The sequence below is a fragment of the Prorops nasuta genome, unplaced genomic scaffold (assembly GCF_024137725.1).
Source record: "Prorops nasuta isolate Cenicafe-Biocafe unplaced genomic scaffold, Cenicafe_Pnas_1.2 PNAS00003, whole genome shotgun sequence".
Lineage (NCBI taxonomy): Eukaryota > Metazoa > Arthropoda > Insecta > Hymenoptera > Bethylidae > Prorops > Prorops nasuta.
Genome location: NW_027116800.1, coordinates 5,940,608 through 5,963,618, shown reverse-complemented (window position 1 = coordinate 5,963,618; position 23,011 = coordinate 5,940,608). Strand labels below are relative to the sequence as shown.

Here is a 23,011-nt window from a genome sequence, read left to right as displayed (position 1 = left end):
TATTTTGTTTTAAATAGAATAAATGAAGATTTAATGAAATTGAAATTAGTGCAATCATCATTTATATTCATCTGCATTTTCTTACCTTTCCCATAAACATTGCACAGGATCAATTATTTTTTAGAAGAACGACAGCTTCAGGTTGCTAAACGATTGAAGCCAATCATTACCAGAATCAAGTTCGATTAAGGGTGAAAACATTTTTTTTTATTTTATTCAGTATTAGGATATTATTTTAAGATTTCCCCTTTGATCAAGGTCGTCGAACTGACCAAAATGGATTTTGCCCCGACTGTTAGTTAATGTTTTGCTCTATATGAAGCATGTATACTTAAAACTTGAACATATCACTAAGAGTATAAATTCTACTATAGATTTCTCGGTAGAGCGTTGTTCTGATGGCAGCGAGTGTTTGTCTGTGTAGTGATAAATAACTTCTTCCTAAGTGTGTTTTGTTTATTTGATGTTTGCTAAACTAACACTTCGCTAACTGTTAATGATATATAAAATCTAGAAATCATCACTTAAAGGTGCGGGTACACGGCGTGTGAAATATACGCGCGGCGTGTGAAATGTGTGGAGTTGACGCGCCGCGCGTATATTTCACGTGCCGTGTACCCGTACCTTAATAGTGCTGCATGTTCCTATCAGAAATGATAATACAGGTAATATGAATTGTGAAGTGAGGATAACGAATTCCTGTTGTCTATCATCACTTGTTCTGATGCAAATAGCAAATATCTAGTGCTTCTAATGAATGTTCTAATTGAAGCTCGTGCAGCGCAGTTTAGCACTTACTAAGGGCGCGTTCACGGAGACGCTATCAACGCTACTCTGCGCACACACATTTCAATAATTTTTCTATGCGCAGTAGCGTTGGCAGTGCTAAAAGCGTGCTCCGTGAACGCACCTTAAATGAGTACTTATAAACTTATAACCGCTTTTTGAATACTGCGGAAAATATTCAATATGATTGATGAAATTGAAATCTTATTATTTGTTCAACCAATCACAATGAGTATTTTTCGCAGCGCTGAGAAAGCGTTTATGGGTTTGTAAACAACCTGATAGTTTAGCAAACATCAAGTGTAATAGTCCCTGAACGCACACTAAGAAAAAAGACAAATTTATAGTACATATTTACCACATATGTATATATCTATTATAAACGGTCAAGCGCCTCTAACGCTGTACATGATTATCTGATTTAGGAGTTTTCCTGGTATTATTTCAAGATTACAGTCAGTTTTTAGCACTACAGTATTTTCAAAAGTACATATGTATTACACATGGCTGCACACAGTTGCGCACATGGCAACTCTGGTTACTGCCTGGGTGGGTATTACTGGGTATCACAAACGGATCTTCCGATCTTAAGTTTAAGGCGTTTAAGCCTATATTCTATAAGATGTGTAAAGCCTACGGCACACTATGCTGGATTTCGTGCTAGAATGCTTGCTAGAATTGTGAAGACCAATGATGATTCAGTTGTGAATTAAATATAATAATCTCATTGATCTTCACAAATCTAGCAAGCATTCTAGCACGAAATCCAGCATAGTGTGCCGTAGGCTTAACAGACTACACATACATTATATGTATTTTACCGGTCCAACTTCATTGAACTTGAGCTGCGTTGCCTGATGAGTTCCGTTTATGAATACCGGTGTTAAGCCTACGGCACACTATGCTGGATTTCGTACTAGAATGCTTGCTAGATTTGTGAAGACCAATGGCTGCGTTTCAAAACTTTAGCGCTACGGTAGCGCTAGGTAAGATACGTGTCATGATTGGTCAAATTGATTCAACTGACCAATCATGATATAGCGCTACCTTAGCGCTTAAAATTTGAAACGCAACCAATGAGATTATTATATTTAATTCACAACTGAATCATCATTGGTCTTCACAATTCTAGCAAGCATTCTAGCACGAAATCCAGCATAGTGTGCCGTAGGCTTTAGTAAGGTTAGAAAAGATGGCAGACTTGAAAACTCTGCTAGATTTATCAATTAATTTAAATGAAGTAAGGTTTCCAAACATCATCTATTATTTATTTATAGTTTTTTAATATGAAATTGATTACTAATCATTTATTGTAAACTATAGGTTAGTTCATTGCAAGATAATGCCATTACTACTGCCAATACTTGGATTAATCAGACGAATACAAGATGTAGGGCACTGTTGATCCTAGATATTATTTTACCACAGTGCAATAAAGAAATATTATTAAAATATGCAACTTTATGGTTGTCAAAAGCAATTCTGGTATTAGAAAGTGTCCACAGTGATGTCAAAGCTCTTACTTTAACATGTAAGGTTATTGGAAAATTAATATCTCAGTGCAAGGAAATACATGATATACAAAAGCAAATATCAATGCAATATGTTAAACAAATTATAACTGCTATAACCAATTTAAATGAAAATAATGTATGTGGTGCAACATTTTATTTATTAGCTACTTTATTGCATTATTACCCAGAGATTTGTGAAAAATTTCAAGTAAGTGTTTTAATGTAATAAATGATCAATGATACAAAAATAATTTAAAAATGTATAAATCTTAAATGACCTTTTTAGGGGATCATCAGGAAATTTATATTTCTGAATTTAGATTCTTCAGATAAGTGTATCATTAATGGAAGTGCTAGATGTTTTGTACTCTTAGTTAAAGCAATTGAACGCTCTTATAAACCATCTGGAACAAAATCAAATTATACAGCATGGACTTACAATCAAGTCATGATTTGCAGTTCATTACATAATATTATAAATGAGTTGTTTCCTAATTTAATGGAGTTAAATAGGGATGAAGAAGTTGACAATTTAGAACTGCCTGAACTTTATGAAGACAATATTTTAAAAGTACATTTTAAGCAAGAACAAAGATTTACAAATCTTTGTAGTTTATTAGCAACAATGTTAAAGTGAGATATTCATCTTAAATCATAATCTTTTTAAACTAAATTAAATTTTTGTAAGTAATAACTTTTTCAGTGGAGTTGGACAAAAGGTCTCTGTAATGCCCAATGATATTTTAAAACTTCTATGCCGTGGCTTAGCAATTATACCTACAAATTTAAATGCAACAGACTCTTATAAGGAGCAGCTTTTATATATTATTTTACCACAATTACATATTGGCTTACTAAGTGTATTGGAAGCATTTATTAATGGGTGAGTCAGAGACATAAGAAATATATATATTAAAAGTTTTATAATATTCCTTTTTAATAGGTATAGGCAAGAATTGATTCCTTTTGGCACTACAATATTACAGCTTTGTAATCAAACATTGTCATGGACTGAAATTAATATAGAAAATAAAATTTCTTATTTCAATTCTAAACCATTTACTAATGTCAGAAAAGCTCTTTATAAATGCCTTGCTACCTGGCTAAAATATAATAACTCATCATCAGGCATAGAAACGATTATAGATAACATATTACATCATATATTAAAAGATATAATACCAGATAAAGATCGTGTTTTATTAACAGTAAGTTATTAGGTTTTATTATTATTGAATCCATTATTTCATTTAAAAAAAATGACTTTATAGATAAAGAAAACTCAAAGTTTGTCAAAAAGAGCTTTAAAGAGATTGAGGGATAGTCAATACACAAATAGTGTACATTTGAATAACACGTCTATACCAGCAAAAGCAGTTTACATAGATGATCGCTTGTGTATTGAGGCTCTTCTTACATTACAAAACATATTTTTCAGCAATTGTTGGTTAAAACCTAATTTTTATAAAGTATGCTTATCATAAATAATACCACACTTTTCTTCATATTATATTATAATCTCTTGTCAAACTATTTTTTATTTCAGAATATTCAAAATGTTATTGTCCCGTTGTTGTATGATTATTATTTTAATTCATTAAGACATTCATTTTATAATAATAGTACTGATTGCCGGTTACAATTATTAAGATGTCTACGGTTTTTAATGTTAAATCCAAATTTACAAACAGCACCACCAACCCAATATGCTATAGAAATATTTGAAATGGCTATTAGAGATAATGATACAAATATTATGCAAGAAGCTAAAATAGCACTGTCTGAATTGGAAAAAATTGTACATCCTGCTGCACCTACAATACAATTAGTTAAAGTAAAGTAAGTGAAAGAAGATAGACTTTAATAGGAAAGAAAAATTAATTATTATTTTAAAAATTACAGTGATAATACTAACTCTTGTTTAACTGTATTGGATGAAGAAATTACTCAAGAATCCCAGCAAATTCATAAAAATATTCATGATACTATATTGAGAGATGAAAATTCATTTGACTTAAGTAAACGCAAAAAACTTAATGAGACTGAGACTGAACAAGACGTAGAAATCATTGAAAAGCCACAGCCACCAGTGAACACTTTAAATTTAATTATTGAATCATCAAACAATGATCAGAGGGAAGAATTAAGGTGTTCAACACCGGTAGTTCTTCCTGTACTTAATAAACAAATGAATACTTCAAAAGACAATGCTTCATCAGATGTAGAAAGTAAGGATACTGAAGATGATACAGTAGTAGAATTAAATAACGATCAGTGTGAAGTAGAAAACCATGAATTTAAAGCTCTGAATAAAACAATTAATGTAGAGAAACAGATGGAGACACATGATACTTCTATGTCAGTTATGGATATTGATGATACTGAAGAAAATGAAATTATAAAGTTATTTCATGACGAACTCCAATAGAATATTTTATTGAATCATTATTAAAAAAATGTTAAGATTGATAATGTTTTTTTTTTCTTGACATATTCTATCCTAGTGATATTACAGGCACCTTTGGAATTTTAGGTATGGATTTTAACTTTTCTTCTTGTTCTCTTTTAGGCTGATTATTTGTCGTGTCTGAAGTGATGCCTAATACTCCTCCAACTTGTGAAATAGGAGCCACAACTAAATCTTGCGTTTTCATAGCAGTATCTTCAACTTTATTTACCATTTGTAAGGTGGTTTTAAATATGCTGCAAATTGGTGATTGAAGTCGATCAGTCATTCCGGCCCACAGGCCTAACTCGCAATACCTAAGCAAATCAATTTATGATATTTTTAATTAATCGCTATGTTATTATTTTCTTATATCTAATCACCTAAAATTTTCCATGGATTTTAGTTTTGATGAAACACTGATATATGAACTTTTATCATTAGACCATAAACTATTGTTGTTGGACTGTGATCCAATATTAATTTCGCCACTTCGAGCAAAATCTGAAATCAGTCCTGTGAAAACTTCTGTCACCTCTTTGTCTTCCTCAGATTGGTTATTATTTTCTGTTGTAGGTTCTCCAAAAATTGTATTTTGGTCAAATATGTATCCTAGCTCATCTCCATAATTTGTAATATCTTAAAAAATTGTATGTTAACATAAGTTTTTCTTACAATTCTCGAAGTAGATAAAACAAACAAATACTTACCATTAGATTCTGAATTAACTAAGGGAGAACCGGCCAGAAAATCTTTCCCATAATTACGTTTACCTTTATGGTCAAAGCTAAATAAAAAGGATTTTGCTTTTTGAGACCATTGTTGAAGAGTCAAGAATATTGGAGTATTAAATATTGCATCTTCTATAGCTCCAGCTATCGATTTCAAATTATCCGTATTTTCACCCTTTTGAAAAATTTGTAAATACTTGCTAAAGGCTTGTGGTACAAATTGCAAAGCATTGTTTAAACTAGGTACAACGGATTGCAGCTTTGGAATCACTTCATCGGTTATATAGTTAGGATTTTTCTTCAAATTTTTTTGTATTTCATTCTGGTAATTTTTAAAAATTGCTCCATCTGCTTCATCCTTCATAACGCCTGCCAGTAATGGTATTTCTGGGAATTCGTAAGACTTTAAAGAGCCTTCCGGTGTGTTTGTGATAAAATTCGGTAATGATCTGGGAATTATGAAAAATTATTCCTATTATGAAAATAATCAATTGATTCGTGTCCATACCTTTCGTCGTCCACCCCTTCAATTACTGGTCCAGGGATCAATATATTTGTTATACTAGAAATATAGCCCTGTACTGTCATTTTGGTATTACTCAGTTTAGAATCGGTTTTTACAAGATTATCTGCTGGCAATTCTCGAAGGCACCGTACCATTTGTATCGTATCGTTCGTAGGACACCCATTATTTAATGCGATATATTTTGCTGTACTAGAAGGATTTCTGTCTACCGAAAAATGTGATAAGATCGTTCCAGACATAGCTATTAAGCCACTAAAACGGTCTAAAATTGCAAGTGTATTTAATACTGTAGATTAGAAAAGAAAAATTATAATTTGCAAAAAGCCTTAAATTACCTCTCAAAAACTTTGAAACAGATAGCATAATAGCTGAGCTGGCACCAGTACCATGACCAAAGGCCACAATATTTTTTGGATTTCCACCAAAAAATTCAATGTAATCTTTTACCCAATTCACAGCCAGTGTCATATCAAACATACCATTGTTACCTGGTAAATCTTTCATTCCAGTGCTTAAAAACCCTTCATAATATAAAAATTATTTTATTTGTAAGTAATTTAACTTTTTTCATTCGCGCAGCAAATTATTGATTTACCTAACGATCCTAGTCTATACTGAATAGAAACAACAACCATATTTTTTTGTATCAAATGTCTCATATCGTACTGTGACGCAGAACCTCGACGAAAACCACCACCATGGATCCATATGAGAACTGGACGACCTTCGTTACCTTCTGGTAAAGTTGGGGTGAATACATTTAAAAACAGACAATCCTCGCTTCCTACAATTTTATAAGGATCGTTTGCACTTGGCTGAAGGCAAGGTGGTCCCCAAACGGTAGCATTATAATCGCCTTCTAATCGCACTGCTTTTGGTCTCTAAAAATGACATTTAAACATTTCAGAGGATTTACCGTAGCAGAATGTAAATTTTATTTTAATAAAAAAGTAAACTAATCACTAAAGTTTATGCTATACTTAATGCTTATTGTGATTGATTATAAATCTCTTATATAACTCATTGAAGCTTTTATTTATGCGGTGAGAACGGTGTCTTTCAACATAGGTCGCCGAATCTCATTAGACGTCAAATGGAGTCATTCTAAATCATTTCTTTTTATTTCGAGTATTTATATAACGTACGATAACAACTTTACCTGGAATCGTTTAATTCCCAGTGGCGGTTCTCCGAATCTAATTCCGCGGAAAGCATAGAATTTTTTATCTGGATCACGAGCACCATAAACTCGCGCGGTACGATCGAATTTATTTACAAAAACTATAGGATCATCTTCGGGAGGTGCAGCAGCGGCTGTGCCACCCACGATTCTTTTTTGTCTTCTTAAACAATACGACGGACTTATAAATAGAATAAGAATTATAAATCGAATCCAATGTAGTCCATCCATTTCGAACTGCTAAACCGTAATGTAGCGAATCGAATTCGAGCCGCCTAATTGTATTCTTCGCGCTTATGCAATTTATACGTGGGAAGGGAGAATTAATTCATCTATTACACTATTCATTTATTTAAACGATTGTAAACCGTGAAAATAACGTTTATTTCTAGGGTGGATGTTCTTAAAAAATATACTATAAAAGTATATTTACTATGAAGCTTGTAAATTTTTTAAATAAATCATCTTATCGTGCGTAATTTTTAAAAACTTTTTAAATTGGCGGGCTCTCGCAGTGCCATATTGTTTCGACTATCGAAGTTGAAGAGACATCGAGGAGACTTCCGTTTGCGCACGCTTACGACTTCCTCTTATTGCTATCGGCTGTTAAGGTACGTGCTTGTGTTAGCTCGATCCTTGAAATCCATCAATATTTATCAATGGAAGCTGCATCTACCATTAAAAAAATAATGTCTATAATATTGACTAATTCCCCTAAACAATCCGTCGATTATTTTTTGCAACAAAAAGTTTATTTTATGTAAACAGACTTTTGATTTTGGGGTCTTGTCGGCGTGTTAATCATATCATGACATTTCATAGTTTCATAGTATTTTTACTCGATGAAAGTGCGTAGTTTTATAATAATTTTCAATTTTTCATCGTTTTACAGGTTTTTGAACCATGGGTCGTGTAATTCGTGCCCAGCGTAAGGGAGCTGGATCTGTTTTCAGATCCCATACAAAAAGGAGAAAGGGAGCTCCAAAACTTCGTTCTCTTGATTATACTGAAAGACATGGATATACCAAGGGTGTGGTAAAGGTATGAATAATACAGTTTCAACTTTATGTTAATTTTTGATAGCCAAGCTTGAGAATCTTGTCTGTCAACACAAACAATATAACCTCTTTACCCATGATGAATTCTAGTATACCTACACCTGAGTGTTAATGAAGATTAAATACTAGAGGCTCTTTCTGACAAATTGTTAAATATTTTAATTCTTACTGAAAGTTAATTTATCATTTGTATTAAACTATAACTGTTTATATTATAGGATATCATCCATGATCCAGGCCGTGGTGCTCCACTTGCTGTGGTTCATTTTCGGGATCCATACAGGTTTAAAACCCGCAAGGAATTGTTTATTGCTCCTGAAGGCATGTACACAGGACAATTTGTGTATTGTGGCAAGAAATGTGAGTTTTTCAAAAAACTGCTTCAACATTTATAAATATATTGTTTTACATAATAATTGTACTAATGATTTCCCTTTCAGCTAATCTTCAGATTGGTAATGTAATGCCTGTGGGTCAGATGCCAGAAGGTACAATTGTGTGTAATTTGGAGGAGAAAACTGGTGACAGGGGCCGTCTTGCCAGGGCTTCTGGAAATTATGCAACTGTAATCGCCCACAATACAGATACAAAGAAAACTAGGGTGAAGTTGCCATCTGGTGCAAAGAAAGTCATACCATCGAACAACAGAGCAATGGTTGGCATTGTTGCGGGAGGTGGACGTATTGATAAGCCTATTTTGAAGGCTGGTCGTGCCTTCCACAAATTCAAGGTCAAGAGGAACTGCTGGCCAAAGGTGCTTATGATTTTTATATTTGTCAATACTTTGTTACAAAAATATGGTTGTTTCAATGATGGTTTGACATTTGAAACCTGAAATATGAATTGTAGATAAATTTAAACTGAGATATGTAATAACGTGCAACTTCTTATTTAGCAAAATTGATTTTCAATGCTAAATATTAAATAATTTTTCGTAGGTTCGTGGTGTTGCTATGAACCCTGTTGAACATCCTCATGGTGGTGGTAATCACCAGCATATTGGTAAGGCTTCCACTGTCAAGCGTGGAACAAGTGCTGGACGGAAGATCGGTCTTATCGCTGCACGTCGTACCGGTAGAATCAGAGGAGGAAAGACGGACACCAAGAAGGACGATTAGATCAAACGCTGAATTTTTTTTGGTGTACGTTGTAAATAAAAATGGAAAAATCAAAAATTTTGTCTTATTCATTTGTTTCTGTTTATTTATATACGCATAATTTGAAGCGATTAACATTTAGATAACCTCAATTGTGTTAAATTAACAGTGGCATGGTGTAAAATTCCCTTATTAAAAAGTAGTTGATTTTAAAAAAATTTGGATTGCGAATGTTACCCACGTGCAGTGAGTTTAAAGCTTATTCATTTTGTGTTTCCATATACATATATTGATCTCGCTTAGTAGTGTATAATAAAGATAGTAAAGGAAAGTGGTCACTAGGGAGCGCTGTGTTAGCATATCGCAAGAATTTGCAGCTCGCAAATGAGCATAGAACCCATAGAACGGAAGTAACGCGTCGTCCATCTTCCCAGTTACTGTAGGGATCTCGGCCATTTTTGTTGCGTCGACGTCAAGTGTGGCCAGGGGCCTCTGTTTCAGGTTTCATAGTATTCAGTTCAATCTTCAAGTTTCCTTTGTGTCGGACTAGCCACGATCGGAAGTCGGAAAAGTAATCATTCCGTCTAACAAGCAAATCACTAAGTGTTTGAGAAAGACTTGAACGGTTGGAAGAGGGAATAGAAGTTTTTTGATCGGTGATTAGAAAAGGAGAAGACGCATAGCTAAACGAGGCTTCTACGGGAGAGATACGAAAACTACGCACCGAGGCGGAGTAATATGAGTAATGCAGCCAACCAAAATGGATCAGGTCTAGAGCAGCAGGTAATTTAACATAAACACATTTTCTATTTCAAATCTTTGACAAGCGTTCTTTCTTCTTACAAACGCCTTTTCCCCTCTCCGCTACCCCTTTTACACATTATCCTCTTATCGTTTTCCCTGTCCATTCTTCTCTACATCGCTTTTCCCTTCAATCGCCAAATTTTTTTCTATTTGCATCTCATCGAACTGAATTATCGATCACGGCAAAAGCGTTTCGTTTCTAAAGATGATTGGGTAAAGAACTTTTGTTCGAGTCGCCGCTGAACTCGGTTGTGACGTATATATCCTAGTTTGTAATGGCGGTGCGCTGGGTAATTCCGGGAACGATATGCCTCGTGCCATCCTCAATGTCCATGCTACTTTTTCACAAGGGTTGCAGGTTACCACAATCTTTATCGAATTGATTGGATATCCCTGATGCTCGCTGATAATGTAGTGTTTCTATTATACACGTTTTTTTGCAAACATTTACTTTTTTCAGTAGCCTTTATTTTTATTACTCAATCAAACTACCGTTTATATCTTCCCATTTAATCTGATTCATATATATATTACCAAAAATGTACATTGTGCCCCGGTCTAAGCCTGTCAACCCGAGAATATTGAATCAAAGGGTTGATTTTAAGAGCAAGGACTAACATCACCAAGCCTGGTTACAGAAAAGTTGACCTAATGTAGTATAGTTCCCGTTAAACCATGAATTATACTACTCTAACTTGGCTTCATCATAATCGGACTTGGTAATGTTGGCCTTAAAGTTCGAAATGACTTTTTAGTCTAGGCATCGACTAAAAAGTTATTAAGAATTAAAACACCTATAATTCGAGACTTCCTATTGGTCAGGCATCGGTAGAACTATCTGGTGACCTTGCCCTATTGGTTAGACGTCACAAAGCAATCCATTGACTAATAGGATGTGCGGATTTAAACACCTTTTAACCCTTGATAAGTTTTTATTATTAAGGACTGCGCTTAAGATTCACATAAAAGATTTAACCTTTAATTTCTCTTCTCTATTTACGAATTTTTAAATTTTTTAGTCTTAAATCAGTTACGCTGTGTACACTAGATTTCTGTAAAAGAAAAACCAATTGCTAAACTGAAAAGTTTATAAATCAACAAGCAAAATTTACTTTTAACCCAGTAATCGCATTCACTACCACATTCTTCCGAGTCTCGTTATAACCAATATAGAATTATTTACCAAAGCAAACTTGTAGCGCAAATTACTTAGGAGACTTTCAATCAATTAAAGAATCTTATGAAGTTCGAGAAATTTAAATCTATAGAAACGTGGGAAATTTTAAAAATCGAAAAAGAGAACTTTTCACACAATTTGATGAGTTTAGTGTTCAAATGATGCTGTTAGAGTCATTTACTAGAAAAGATCTGGTAACAAGTATAATAAAGGAATGTTTGAAATTTTCAGTTAGCTGGTCTGGACTTGCAGGGTACCCGCCAACCGAGTGGGGACCGTTACGTGCCACCGCCTCTACGAAACAAATCTGGAGGTAAGGAGTTTTTTTCATCATTGAGATTATAGAAAGAATATTTTGAGCGATTTTCGGGAGAAACTAAGATGATTGTTGAATCGTAGGTAACGTACAGCCTGAGCATCATTCCTCTGTCAACTCGCGATCATTCTCCGACAGAGATAGGGGAGGAGATCGTGACAGAGATAGAGGGGATAGGGACCGTGGCAGGGGAGGTCCAGGAGGAGGATATCGGGATACGCGATATTCGCGCGACAATGAGTATGGGAATTTCGGCAACTTTGGAGGACGCAACAGACGCAATGGACCTCAAGAAAATGGCGGCGGCGGTGGCGGTGGCGGCGGTGGCGGTGGCGGAGGAGGAGGTCGTGACTTTAGATACGGTAATTCCGAGCGAGACCGACCGATTAGCTCGGGAAATGACCGCTGGCAGGAGAGCAGGAACGATCACAGAATGGGAAGCGGAGGCGGAGGCGGTGGCGGAGGTGGAGGTGGAGGTGGAGGTGGAGGTGGTAGATGGAAGTACGATAACAGAGATGGCAGAGACGGGGGCGGACGTGGAGGAGGAAGAGGCGAGGTTGATTGGACGATTCCTACCACGAGAGACGAGCGATTGGAGCAAGAGCTGTTCGGCACAGGCAATACAGGAATCAACTTTAGTAAATACGAGGATATCCCAGTTGAGGCCACTGGCGACAACATACCACCGCACATTACTTCCGTGAGTAATCTCTCTGACAGAAGATGCATATTTATATTTATTTCTCTCATATTTCGCTGCCTTTTCTTAACCTTTCTTTCCATTAATTTATTTCAGTTTGACGAGGTTAAGCTGACGGAGATAATAAAGAACAGCATTAGCTTGGCTGGCTATGACAAACCTACACCAGTTCAAAAATATGCGATTCCGATTATTATCGGTCGCCGTGATGTGATGGCCTGTGCCCAAACTGGGTCTGGTAAAACCGCGGCCTTTTTAGTGCCAATATTAAATCAGATTTATGAGAGTGGCCCACGTCCACCGCCACCTCAGATTAACGCGTTTGGTAGACCTAAGCAGTATCCGTTGGGTCTGGTATTGGCCCCAACTAGAGAGCTTGCCACTCAGATTTATGACGAAGCTCGCAAGTTTGCATACAGATCACGTATGCGTCCTGCCGTTGTATACGGTGGAGCTAACATGATGGACCAAATGCGAGAATTAGATCGTGGATGCCATCTTCTTGTGGCAACTCCTGGCCGTCTCGTAGATATGCTTAGCCGAGGAAAAATTGGATTACACAACTGCCGGTGAGAATTGTTTTAGTATTATATTGTCCTGAGATGTTCGCTTGGAGATCTTATTATATTATTTATACAAATTTCAGTTACCTAGTTCTTGATGAAGCAGATCGTATGTTAGATATGGGTTTCGAGCCGCAAATTAGACGTATTGTGCAAGAAGACACTATGCCTCCTACTGGAGAAAGGCAAACTCTCATGTTCTCAGCAACTTTCCCGAAAGAGATTCAAATGTTGGCCAGAGACTTTTTAAGCAATTATATTTTCTTAGCCGTTGGTCGTGTAGGATCGACATCCGAAAATATTACGCAGAAAATTGTATGGGTCGAGGAGCACGATAAACGATCGTATCTTCTTGATCTGTTGCAAGCTAGCAACTTTGCCGATCCGAGTAGGTTTACATATTGCTAATCACACTGCTACTTTGTGTGTACTTTGAAGTAAGCTATTAGGAATTTTCTCAATAACCAGTCGCTGTCGAATGATTTCAGCTTCCGAGTCTCTCACTTTAGTGTTTGTGGAAACAAAGAAAGGTGCTGATATGTTGGAAGAATATTTGCATCAGATGAATTATCCAGTTACGAGCATTCACGGTGATCGATGTCAACGCGAGCGTGAAGAAGCTTTGCGTCGTTTCCGTGCTGGAAAGACGCCTATACTCGTGGCTACGGCCGTAGCTGCTCGTGGTCTCGATATTCCTCATGTGAAACACGTTATTAACTTTGACTTACCTGGAGATGTTGAGGAATACGTTCATCGAATTGGACGTACCGGTCGTATGGGGAATCTAGGTTTGTGAATTAGCGCCTTTCTCTCTGTCTTCTTTTCTCCACTAGAGTAGTACTTGAGCGTATCCGAATCTATGAATAATTTTAAATTTTACAGGTCTGGCAACATCGTTCTTTAACAGTAAAAACCACAATCTTGTTAGAGACTTGGTATCATTATTGATAGAGGCTAACCAAGAGCTTCCGCCTTGGCTCGAGGATATGTTCACTGATGCTAGATTCTCTGGAGGTGGATCTCGTCGACCTGGTGGAAATACAAAGGGTCGGTATAGTGGTGGCTTCGGCGCAAGAGATTATCGTCAGCAATCTGGTTCTGGTCCTCCACGTAATAATGGTTCTATTGGCGGTAGACCAGGTAGTTATGGAGGTACGTTGATCATCCATGTTCAATTAATAGTCGTCTTAAAATTGTTTAATTCTCTTTATGCCTAGAGCCTTTGAAATACTCTTTGCAGGTTATGGAGGAGGCTATGGTGGTAATTACAGTAATTCATCATACAACAATACACCTAACAATGGCAGCACCAATGGACCCGACTGGTGGACAGGTTGGGATAAATAAATCATATTACCATCTCTATTGCCACTTCTATCATTATTACTACACGCAAATTTAATTAAATGTAAGAAAACACGTATGAAACACAGAAACACCACAAACTCACACACACATAAACACATACTTAACACGTGCGAGTTGCACGTGAATACATCAAACCAACAGCAGTAATTATACATTAAAAAATCATATTCGTTGACTGCCTGTGCACTTCAGTTATTGGGTGATAAAACATTGTTGTCTGGATTTTAAACCTCGATTCACGCGCAACAAAGTATTAACAAATCCTACGTGCAATTTGATAACATTGGCAAGAGAAAGTTAAAGTGATGTTAAATAATAATGATCTCAGTAAAAATCAGGTGTGAGTTGCCAATGGGATTTGTTAAGCATTATAGATAGTAAAACCACCCAAAGTTTGGTTGCAATACGTGCTGACGGATATAAGTAGTATAATCACTAATAAATCAAATCAATCGTTATTGCTCTTATTCGGATAATAATAACGATATAACACATAGTAGGTGGAAAATCTTAGACAAATTTTTTAGAACTCCTGTCGAGACTACGGGGCTCATAGTAGCTATATTATTTAAATAATTTCAAGATTTAGCAAACGTACCTATGCGAATCTTGGCGTTGCTCTTTGAAATGGCGCTAAATTGCTCAAAGTAGCGATTCTCTTCAAGTCCGAAGATTATTGCCTTGTGCGATTTCATTTCAAAACTGTGAAACGTCATTTTTCATTCTCTATTTATTATATTATGCTAGATGTCCGAGGGTACGTTAAATTACTATTTGCTATAAGTTTTATAACGATTCCTTTCCGAATTGTAATTTATCGACGAATGATACTTTGTTGTTTTGCCGTCCCCAGAAACAAACGACGTTGCGCCAGATATATCGTGATTTATTCGCATGAGCTACGTGAGCTTTGCATGAACCAATGACATTAATAAGGAAGATAAAATATAACGAGAAACGGGGTGTAGAGGGAAGAAGGTGGAAGGGGAGGGGGGTAGTAAGGAGAGAGAGTGTGTGTAAGAGATTGACCTCGTCTTTAATTACATTTAGAAATTCGATAATGTTGCAGTAGCGATTAGGTAGCTTGATCTAAGAGCGTCCGCAATGTGTATTGAAAAAATGGCATTTTTTACAATGGTATCTTACACACAGTTAGTGTTAGTTGCAAAATTAAAGTTATTTTACGTTTAAAATATTGGTACAATTAAATGTAATAATTTCAAAAGTATTTCTAATTGTAAGAGAGACGTTGCTCTGTGAACAAATCAGTGCGGTGTGTTATGTAAAACATTCAGGTAACAAGGTACTCTTTCTTCACGTGAGAGTACTTTACTAATGAAAGAATACTGTTCAAACGAGTTAAAATACGGTTGCAGTTACAGGAGGGTTTAAAACAAAAAGCAGAAATAATTTGCGCTGCTTATGGTTGGCTCAACTCTATAAAAATGCAAGCCCCTTTTGTTAAGGTGGCCACAGGCGCATTCATATTTTATAACTGTATTTATCAGTACGATAAACTATATATAAATATATAAATATATAAATATATAAATACATTTTAAGTAATATTCGTAAATACATAACATTAAAATAATTGAAAAACGACTGTGATATCTAACGATCTTTGTGACATTCAATTTCCACGCGGATTGAGAAAAGAACAATTAACGAAATACAAATATTAAAAGTGTATTAATTTATTGGTATTGAATGTCAGGGGGGGGATGGCTTGCTCAGCTATTCTCTCGAACTACAATGGAATATTAAGTCGTTACAATATTATATAACAAGAACAACGTGGCTGTTGTCCGATCGGGGAGGGCTGAACGCTAGCTCTTGTGGTCCTGAAAAGACGTTTTTGGGGCATTGTTTCTACTTAAAATAACGCGCATTAATGATAGATAATAATGACGGGTCGCGCATCGTTACTGCTACTGTTGATGGTGACGTTGGTAGGGCTTTGTAGAATATCGATATCTTTTTTGCGAATGTCGAATTCTTATCTAATCTATGCGTGAGAGAGTAAGAGAGAGAGAGAGAGAGAGAGAGAGAGAAAGAGAAAAAAGTACAAATTCAATTTGCGTGACACAACTGACAGAATTTTTAGACATGTCATACTTATTATACCTGTTATATTAATAGATTAATAGTGCAATCGCGTGTGTGAGACGTGTGCCGTGTGATCGTGGACCAAAGCGTGAATGCCTCGTGTCTAGAGGACTGAGATACTTTTTTCAAATAGAGACGACAACAACTTTCAACCTAGCGCATATTAACGAATAACGTTATATTGGCTTCCGACCATAGTGCGAATGGTCCGTTCAGATTTTCCTATATATACGATTCGTCGACAAGTCCATCCTTGTGTTCGGAAGCCCTGCCAAGAATATTGCGAAAATCTTTTTGTCGAGAGCAATTCGGCCAGCTCTCCAGAGAATCCAACGACGACCCTACGGCACAATCATTCGATTAAACTATGATAATCTCTCGATGAATGTTGTACTTCTTGCCGTATCTCATTATACACATTATTAATCTAGTTTTCGGTATTTTATTGCTCTTTTTTTTAATACCTTTTTTGTTTGTTTGTTTGTTTCCTTTTTTTCATCTCTAAATATGGTATTACATGCGCATTATACACCATTCGACGCGTTGCGTAACGCCACGCTTTGTCTGATTTTGTTCATTAAGTTAATTGGCCAGCGTAAGAGATGCGAGATGAATTTTTACCTGTTAAAATTTATTATATCGAATATTATACTTGTCTCTTCTTTTGTATAGCATTTATTACAGTCGAGCGGGAGTTGAAATTAACGCTTGCTGCGATGGGGCAGCGTGCATTTTTAGACACTGCGAATAGTTTTTATAAAACTATGAGATATAAATCTGTAAAGGAATTTCTGTTATATATATACATATGTATATACATATATATCTTTGGTCAGGATGATAAATTTTAACAGGTCTCGGGGAGTGAGTGAGATAGCTAATGACGCATGCTATTTGTTATAGTATAATTGAATGTACGCAAGTCGAAAGAAAATTTTGATCGTGCGTGCGAAGCATAAAGCTAGGCAGACGGAGATTATTAAACATGCAATGTCTGCTTAGCCGCTGAACATTGATTAACTTTCCAATAATTTTGTATCCTTCAGAAATTTCCAACTATGCCGAGATTACCATTGATTTTACTAGTGTATCCTAAGTTTTACCATCGATTCGAATATAAGTTTAGGAATATCGTCAACCGTTCACCATCTCGCAAATAACGATATACGAATCAATAGAACACGGTACTATGATTTAGGTCATGTAGGAAATATTTAGGGAGCGTAGAGAGGATTGATCGAGATCAACTAAACTAATTAAACGACACTATTTATTATTCTATCTAGTATTTATTTTTGCGTTGCTTGTTTCGAAAGAACAATTGCGTTTTTTGTATCCTATACGACATGTACCCTTTTTATGTCATGTTTAGTCCTCTGAAGTATATCGGACGAGCAGCCTTAAGAAACATTATTGGATTTGCGCATAAGCGATAGAATAACTATAATGGGGACACGGGGAATCCTTCGTTCTTCGTGTCGATTTTTTCGAGAAAAGTGCGATTCGAAGTAAAGGGGCTACGATTACGAATTACTGAATATTACTGTATAGAAGAAAAAATTGACGTTGACTGTGACTGCAATCATTACGAAGAGAAAAAAGATTACATACGAGATTACAAAGCACACATACACGAAAGACATTATATGCGTTGTAAGCTAACTTTATGCGTACATGCGCTGTATGCAAGAGAAACAAAATATCAGCAGAGCTGACTTGTAATGCGGCTATAAGCCGAATAGAAAAAATTGTTCACGTGCGAATAGTTTCTATTATTTATTTTTTACATATGTGCACCGTTAGACATCAGTGAGAAGAAATCTGGTCATTCAATACGCTTTTGGATGACGCATTTTCGAAAGAGGAACACGACTGTGCTTATGTCATGCATGCACGTGTCTTCGATCATCCTGTCCATATTGAGAGAATTTTAGCAATCTATGAAATGTTGTCATCTATACGCGTTTTGCAATGGCATACGCGCGAAAACAAAGTTCGCGGGCAATAAGTGCTGGGATGATGGCAAAAGAAAATGTCTTCTTTTATAAATGTTTCGATTGATCGAGTAACGTCGTTCGTCGTTCGTCCTTCGTCCTTCGTCGTTCATCCTTATAACGATCCCCTCTCTCGCTCTTTCTATTATTATTTGCCAAATTTTAAAATGTACATTTCATTCGGATTTAATCGATTCAAATTACTCAGCTCTTCTCCTTGTATTTCCATCGGAAAATTATGTTTAAGCGACGAACGACTTAGGGCGTATACACCTGTAACTTTAATGATACTTCTATCTATCTATTTCTCCGTTTACGAGTAAATGAATTGTATGAAAGATTTCGGAGAGCGTAAATTGTTTTACCGATCTATTACTCTATTAATCGCTATAATTTATGTTTTTTTTTCTTTTCTTTTCTATTCGAAAGCGTAACGAATCAAAAATTCACATGGAAATATTGGGAGAAATCCCAATATATTTGTATGTCGTACGGCTATTGATTAAATGGTTTAATAAATGAAGATATCCTATAAGTATGGCTTTTTTCAAAGAGTATAGTGCGTGCACTTTTTAATTATAGTAGCATATTGTGTGAAATTGTAGTTCGGCAGCTTTGTGGGAGAAAGTATCAAGTGTCAATATTGTTACAAATACTACATATGGGACGATGGATCACGCATTAATTCAATGTTCGTTTAGTGAATCCCTCGTTTATTTATAGTATTATGAGAGTGACAGGAGAATTCTACAAAATGAAACATAATAAAGATACAAAAAATTATGGTGTGTATAGGTATCGCTATTTATTTTATTACCTTCATGAATTGCAATAATAAAAATTCAGCCAAATTTCTTCATTAATTTGTATATATAATTTTATGTTTCTTAAAACTTATATTTGTAATTTTTCAACTGATTATATATTTCAGCATTTGTATCAAGTCTATTGTTTTCATGACTTCTTTGAGTAAAATTAATTTTAGTATATAAATTTGAATAATAAAATAACTAGTTTTATTATAGTTTCGATAAATTTAATTTAATGTTTTACAAAAGTTCATGATAGCTTCTATTCGTAGTATTTTATTTTAAATTTAAACTATCTAGATATTAAAAAAGCTTATAATTGAATAAGTCAATATTTCTTTAAGTGTCGGGTATTAGTTCAATATTTACCATCTATCTACTAATTCGAATTAAAAACGAGCGCCGTCAGGAACTTGAAGCATTTCTATTTTGAAAATGAGATTATTTTTTTTTAATTAAATAGTATTATACTGTGTCTTTTATTCCTTACTCCCTCGATCCCTACTTCTTTTAAATATCCTCTACTATACCCCCAAAAATCTCTCCATTTCACATCAATTACTTTAAGGTTATTTGAAATGATAATATGAAAGGTAATACAAAATTTATCACTATATTTATAGGATAATGAATAATAAACAATATAACGGCTAAAAAGGAGATATACATTAACCAAAGAAAGCTATAGAGTAAGTTTGTCAAATTATGAATGGGTGTTCTACTACTCTACCGGCAAGAATTAAAATACAATGTATAGAAAACTAAAGGCAGCCCAAGTACTGATAATACACGATGTCTCTTAATTAAGAAAGATATGATACAGGAGAAAATTATATATCACATAGAAAAAATGGAGCAAAAACCGTACCATGCGCTTGATATATTTGTCATCTGTATTTGGTGGGGGTTGGCGTTGGCCATGTGTGTTGGACCAATCGAATAAGACCACGATCGCAATGGCGGTGTGGTTAGCCAGCTTTTTGATATCGGGTGGATAGGAGGCTATTTGTTAAAGCAGTACTTTCTTGTTTATAAATTTACTTCCATACATAAAAAAGTTTTCAATGCCAATCATGTATCATTATGGGTTTTTGCTAGTTTTATTGGATTTGTCATTAGACGGTAAGTAGTTTCTAACCTTTTCGCATGTTTACTATGAATGTACAATTTAAGATACTGAGAGACTCCAATTTTAAATTCTAGTAGTTGGAAGTGTATCTCAGTTGGAAATTAATAGACATTTGGAGCTCGGCAGAGAATTTCTAGCGAGAGGTCAATTGCAAGATGCGTTAACTCATTACCATGCTGCTGTTGGTATGTATTTGTCAACTTTTTACCATTAATTTATTATTGACAATTAATCTATGAAAATGTTGTTTACGTAATATAATTTTTGCTAAACAGTAGTTTCTAATATAATAGAGAAATTTCATTTTTCAGAGGGAGATGCAAACAATTATTTAACTTATTATAAGAGGGGTACAGTCTACTTGGCTCTTGGAAAAGCAAAATTAGCGTTACTTGACTTTGATAAAGTTTTAGAATTAAAGCCAGATTTCACAGCTGCTAGACTACAACGTGGAAATGTGTTGCTCAAGCAAGCTGACTTTGATGCGGCAGAAAATGACTTTCATGATGTTGTGAGTACAAATATTTTATGCATATTAACAATTATATTTTGCATTCAAAAATAAAAATACGAGTTCTTCATAGCTCTCTGTAGATGAAAATAATCAAGAGGCATTAAACTCTTTATATACAATAGCTACTGTAAAAGAAAGCTTAGCAAATGCTGAAAATCTAATCTATCATGAGGACCATGCCGCTGCGATAGATTTGATTACACAGAATGTCATTCAAGTCTGCCCATGGGCAGCTCATCTCAGGGAGCTAAGGGCTGAAAGCTATGTGAAATTGGAGAATTATTTAGGTGCGATATCAGATATAAGAATGACCACAAAGTTATTATCCGATAATACGGAAGGATTGTATAAGCTATCCTTGATGTTATACAAAGTAGGAGATGTTGAAGAATCTTTAACGTAAGTATATGTGCTATATGGTACTTATTGTAAGAATGAATTAGTTATATCATTCTAGTAGCAAATCAATTTTAACTATTGGATTATTGATATTAAAAATTGCAGGGAGATTCGAAAGTGCTTAAAGCTTGATCCAGAACATAAGAAATGTTCGCCATTTTATAGGAAGCTTAAAAAAGTTAATAAATGTTTAAAAGAAGCGGAAAATGCAGAAGAATTAAAGGATTACGATGCTTGTATAGAATCGGCTCAAAGAATTTTAACTTCCGAGTCGAGCGTGGATAATGTACGATGTAATGCTTTTCACTTGCTTTGTAAATGTTATGTTGGTAATAATAAACCAGAGCAAGCAGTAACTCACTGTCAAAGTGCCTTGGATATTCGACGAGAACCTGGTTTACTTTGCGACAGTGCAGAAGCATATCTAGCTGCTGAGTTGTATGACGATGGTAATTAAACGATAAACTTTTTTTAGTCTATTTTATTACTAAAATATTAATATATTTTCTTATAAAACAGCAATACGGGAGTTCAAGGAAGCTTTGAATATAGATCCAAATTTTTCACGAGCGAAGCAAGGTCTTCAAAAAGCGGAACAGCGTCAGAAGCTGTCCGAATCTCGTGATTACTACAAAATTCTAAATGTACCGAGAACAGCAACTAAAAGGGAGATAATCAAAGCTTATAGAAAAGCTGCGCAAAAATGGCATCCGGATAACTTTCAAGAGGGAGATGAAAAAAAGCGTGCGGAAAAAAAGTTTATTGATATTGCCGCTGCCAAAGAGGTGCTTACGGATGATGAGAAGAGAGCGAAATTCGATCAAGGAGAGGATCCATTAGATCCAGAATCTGGAAAAAATCCACATGGTTTCAATGGCTTCCGCGAATTTCACTATCCTCATGGTTCACCCTTCCAATTTAAATTCCACTTTAATTAGTATTTCTTGTTTTTTTTTTATTCAATTGTTTACACAAAAATTCATCTTACCAATTTAAAATTGCTACTTTCAAGCTTAATATAATTGAGGCAAACAATTGCTAGCTTAACTTGTTTAATCAATTACCATCGTCAGTTTGCCTCGTAGATAGAACTGAATTTTTCATAATGTAGAGCTTGTATGTCAATTCATATAAGCTCTATCCTCACACGAGTGATTTATAAGTTATTGTAAAAAGAAATATCATTGATAATTCTCGTGTACAGTTTGAGATAGGAATCAGTTAACAAAATACTGTAATAATTCTTATGAACAGACTGAAAGGTGTAATATGAACGAGGTACAACTCGAGCATGTTATTTTGAGTTTCTTTTTTTCTGTCAGATAGTAACACCGGAATTCATAAACGAAATTTAAGCTCAAGTTCAAGCTTATGCCCGGTGAAATCTATAGACTATATAACACATAGGCTTCAATGGGGGTTTGAACTTAAGCACGGTTTATGAATTCCCGGGAAAGTCTCGTTTGTAATTTAATGCAAAAATCTATCATAGTTTCTTACCGTTTCATAATTCACAGGTAGGATGCACTGCCATTACAACATGATGTGGCAGGAATAAATGTGAATTTAGGTAACAAGACTCAGTTGTGACAGCTTGCTTTCGAGCATGTAGTTAGATTTAATTGAAATCCATTTGTTTATACATTGTATAGTGTCTACATTTAGCGTTGGTACTGATCATTTGTGCTGTGCGCGCGTGTCTACGTATGAATGTGAACCGAGATATCGTGTATATACTTTATCCAAGGTTTTTAAAAATATATTTGAATAATTTATACAGAGATAAAACAA

General features: G+C 35.1%; 5 protein-coding genes across 6 annotated transcripts; 4 read left to right on the top strand and 1 right to left on the bottom strand.

Moving 5' to 3' along the window:
* The first annotated feature begins 1,931 nt into the window (after positions 1–1,931).
* Positions 1,932–4,999, top strand: LOC136772188 (proline-, glutamic acid- and leucine-rich protein 1-like). 2 transcript variants are annotated; one of them, XM_066724982.1, is made up of 9 exons: positions 1,932–2,026; positions 2,110–2,508; positions 2,587–2,933; positions 3,004–3,183; positions 3,244–3,508; positions 3,572–3,769; positions 3,847–4,139; positions 4,203–4,528; positions 4,870–4,999. In XM_066724982.1, exons 1-9 carry the CDS (start codon positions 1,979–1,981, stop codon positions 4,872–4,874), a joined length of 2,061 nt encoding a protein of 686 aa, XP_066581079.1. In that variant the 5' UTR covers positions 1,932–1,978; the 3' UTR covers positions 4,875–4,999. The 2 variants fall into 2 exon arrangements, with proteins under 2 accessions (XP_066581079.1, XP_066581078.1); XM_066724981.1 differs by lacking the exon at positions 4,870–4,999 and having other exon boundaries at positions 4,203–4,728.
* On the bottom strand, positions 4,796–7,415 carry LOC136772189 (esterase E4-like). Its single transcript, XM_066724983.1, has 7 exons — positions 7,163–7,415; positions 6,599–6,884; positions 6,339–6,524; positions 5,986–6,265; positions 5,457–5,926; positions 5,130–5,385; positions 4,796–5,063 (listed from the first exon to the last, which is right to left on the bottom strand). Exons 1-7 carry the CDS (start codon positions 7,412–7,414, stop codon positions 4,796–4,798), a joined length of 1,998 nt encoding a protein of 665 aa, XP_066581080.1. The 5' UTR covers position 7,415.
* A 313-nt stretch (positions 7,416–7,728) lies between these two features.
* Positions 7,729–9,416, top strand: RpL8 (ribosomal protein L8). The gene is made up of 5 exons (XM_066747494.1): positions 7,729–7,794; positions 8,076–8,224; positions 8,460–8,601; positions 8,682–8,995; positions 9,180–9,416. The coding sequence occupies exons 2-5, from the start codon at positions 8,087–8,089 to the stop codon at positions 9,357–9,359; spliced, it is 774 nt and encodes a 257-aa protein (XP_066603591.1). The 5' UTR covers positions 7,729–7,794; positions 8,076–8,086; the 3' UTR covers positions 9,360–9,416.
* A 136-nt stretch (positions 9,417–9,552) lies between these two features.
* bel (ATP-dependent RNA helicase bel) lies at positions 9,553–19,161 on the top strand. Its single transcript, XM_066747489.1, has 9 exons — positions 9,553–10,121; positions 11,551–11,632; positions 11,719–11,934; positions 11,980–12,335; positions 12,432–12,904; positions 12,982–13,286; positions 13,387–13,686; positions 13,781–14,050; positions 14,139–19,161. Exons 1-9 carry the CDS (start codon positions 10,077–10,079, stop codon positions 14,243–14,245), a joined length of 2,154 nt encoding a protein of 717 aa, XP_066603586.1. The 5' UTR covers positions 9,553–10,076; the 3' UTR covers positions 14,246–19,161.
* A 949-nt stretch (positions 19,162–20,110) lies between these two features.
* On the top strand, positions 20,111–23,011 carry P58IPK (dnaJ homolog subfamily C member P58IPK). Its single transcript, XM_066747493.1, has 6 exons — positions 20,111–20,300; positions 20,382–20,492; positions 20,619–20,818; positions 20,892–21,220; positions 21,326–21,669; positions 21,740–23,011. The coding sequence occupies exons 1-6, from the start codon at positions 20,243–20,245 to the stop codon at positions 22,156–22,158; spliced, it is 1,461 nt and encodes a 486-aa protein (XP_066603590.1). The 5' UTR covers positions 20,111–20,242; the 3' UTR covers positions 22,159–23,011.

Excerpts from the sequence above, each read along its gene's own strand:
- LOC136772188 (XM_066724981.1), top strand. The coding sequence starts at position 1,979 with ATGGCAGACTTGAAAACTCTGCTAGATTTATCAATTAATTTAAATGAA. Across the intron at positions 2,934-3,003 it reads TTATTAGCAACAATGTTAAA|TGGAGTTGGACAAAAGGTCT; the intron begins GTGAGATATTCA and ends TAACTTTTTCAG. Across the intron at positions 3,770-3,846 it reads TAAAACCTAATTTTTATAAA|AATATTCAAAATGTTATTGT; the intron begins GTATGCTTATCA and ends TTTTTATTTCAG.
- LOC136772189 (XM_066724983.1), bottom strand. The coding sequence starts at position 7,414 with ATGGATGGACTACATTGGATTCGATTTATAATTCTTATTCTATTTATA. Across the intron at positions 6,266-6,338 it reads TGTTTCAAAGTTTTTGAGAG|ACCGTTTTAGTGGCTTAATA; the intron begins GTAATTTAAGGC and ends TTGCAATTTTAG. Across the intron at positions 5,386-5,456 it reads AGTTAATTCAGAATCTAATG|ATATTACAAATTATGGAGAT; the intron begins GTAAGTATTTGT and ends CAATTTTTTAAG.
- RpL8 (XM_066747494.1), top strand. The coding sequence starts at position 8,087 with ATGGGTCGTGTAATTCGTGCCCAGCGTAAGGGAGCTGGATCTGTTTTC. Across the intron at positions 8,225-8,459 it reads ATACCAAGGGTGTGGTAAAG|GATATCATCCATGATCCAGG; the intron begins GTATGAATAATA and ends TTTATATTATAG. Across the intron at positions 8,602-8,681 it reads TGTGTATTGTGGCAAGAAAT|CTAATCTTCAGATTGGTAAT; the intron begins GTGAGTTTTTCA and ends TTTCCCTTTCAG.
- bel (XM_066747489.1), top strand. The coding sequence starts at position 10,077 with ATGAGTAATGCAGCCAACCAAAATGGATCAGGTCTAGAGCAGCAG. Across the intron at positions 10,122-11,550 it reads GATCAGGTCTAGAGCAGCAG|TTAGCTGGTCTGGACTTGCA; the intron begins GTAATTTAACAT and ends TGAAATTTTCAG. Across the intron at positions 11,633-11,718 it reads TCTACGAAACAAATCTGGAG|GTAACGTACAGCCTGAGCAT; the intron begins GTAAGGAGTTTT and ends GTTGAATCGTAG.
- P58IPK (XM_066747493.1), top strand. The coding sequence starts at position 20,243 with ATGCCAATCATGTATCATTATGGGTTTTTGCTAGTTTTATTGGATTTG. Across the intron at positions 20,819-20,891 it reads AAAATGACTTTCATGATGTT|CTCTCTGTAGATGAAAATAA; the intron begins GTGAGTACAAAT and ends AGTTCTTCATAG. Across the intron at positions 21,221-21,325 it reads GATGTTGAAGAATCTTTAAC|GGAGATTCGAAAGTGCTTAA; the intron begins GTAAGTATATGT and ends TAAAAATTGCAG.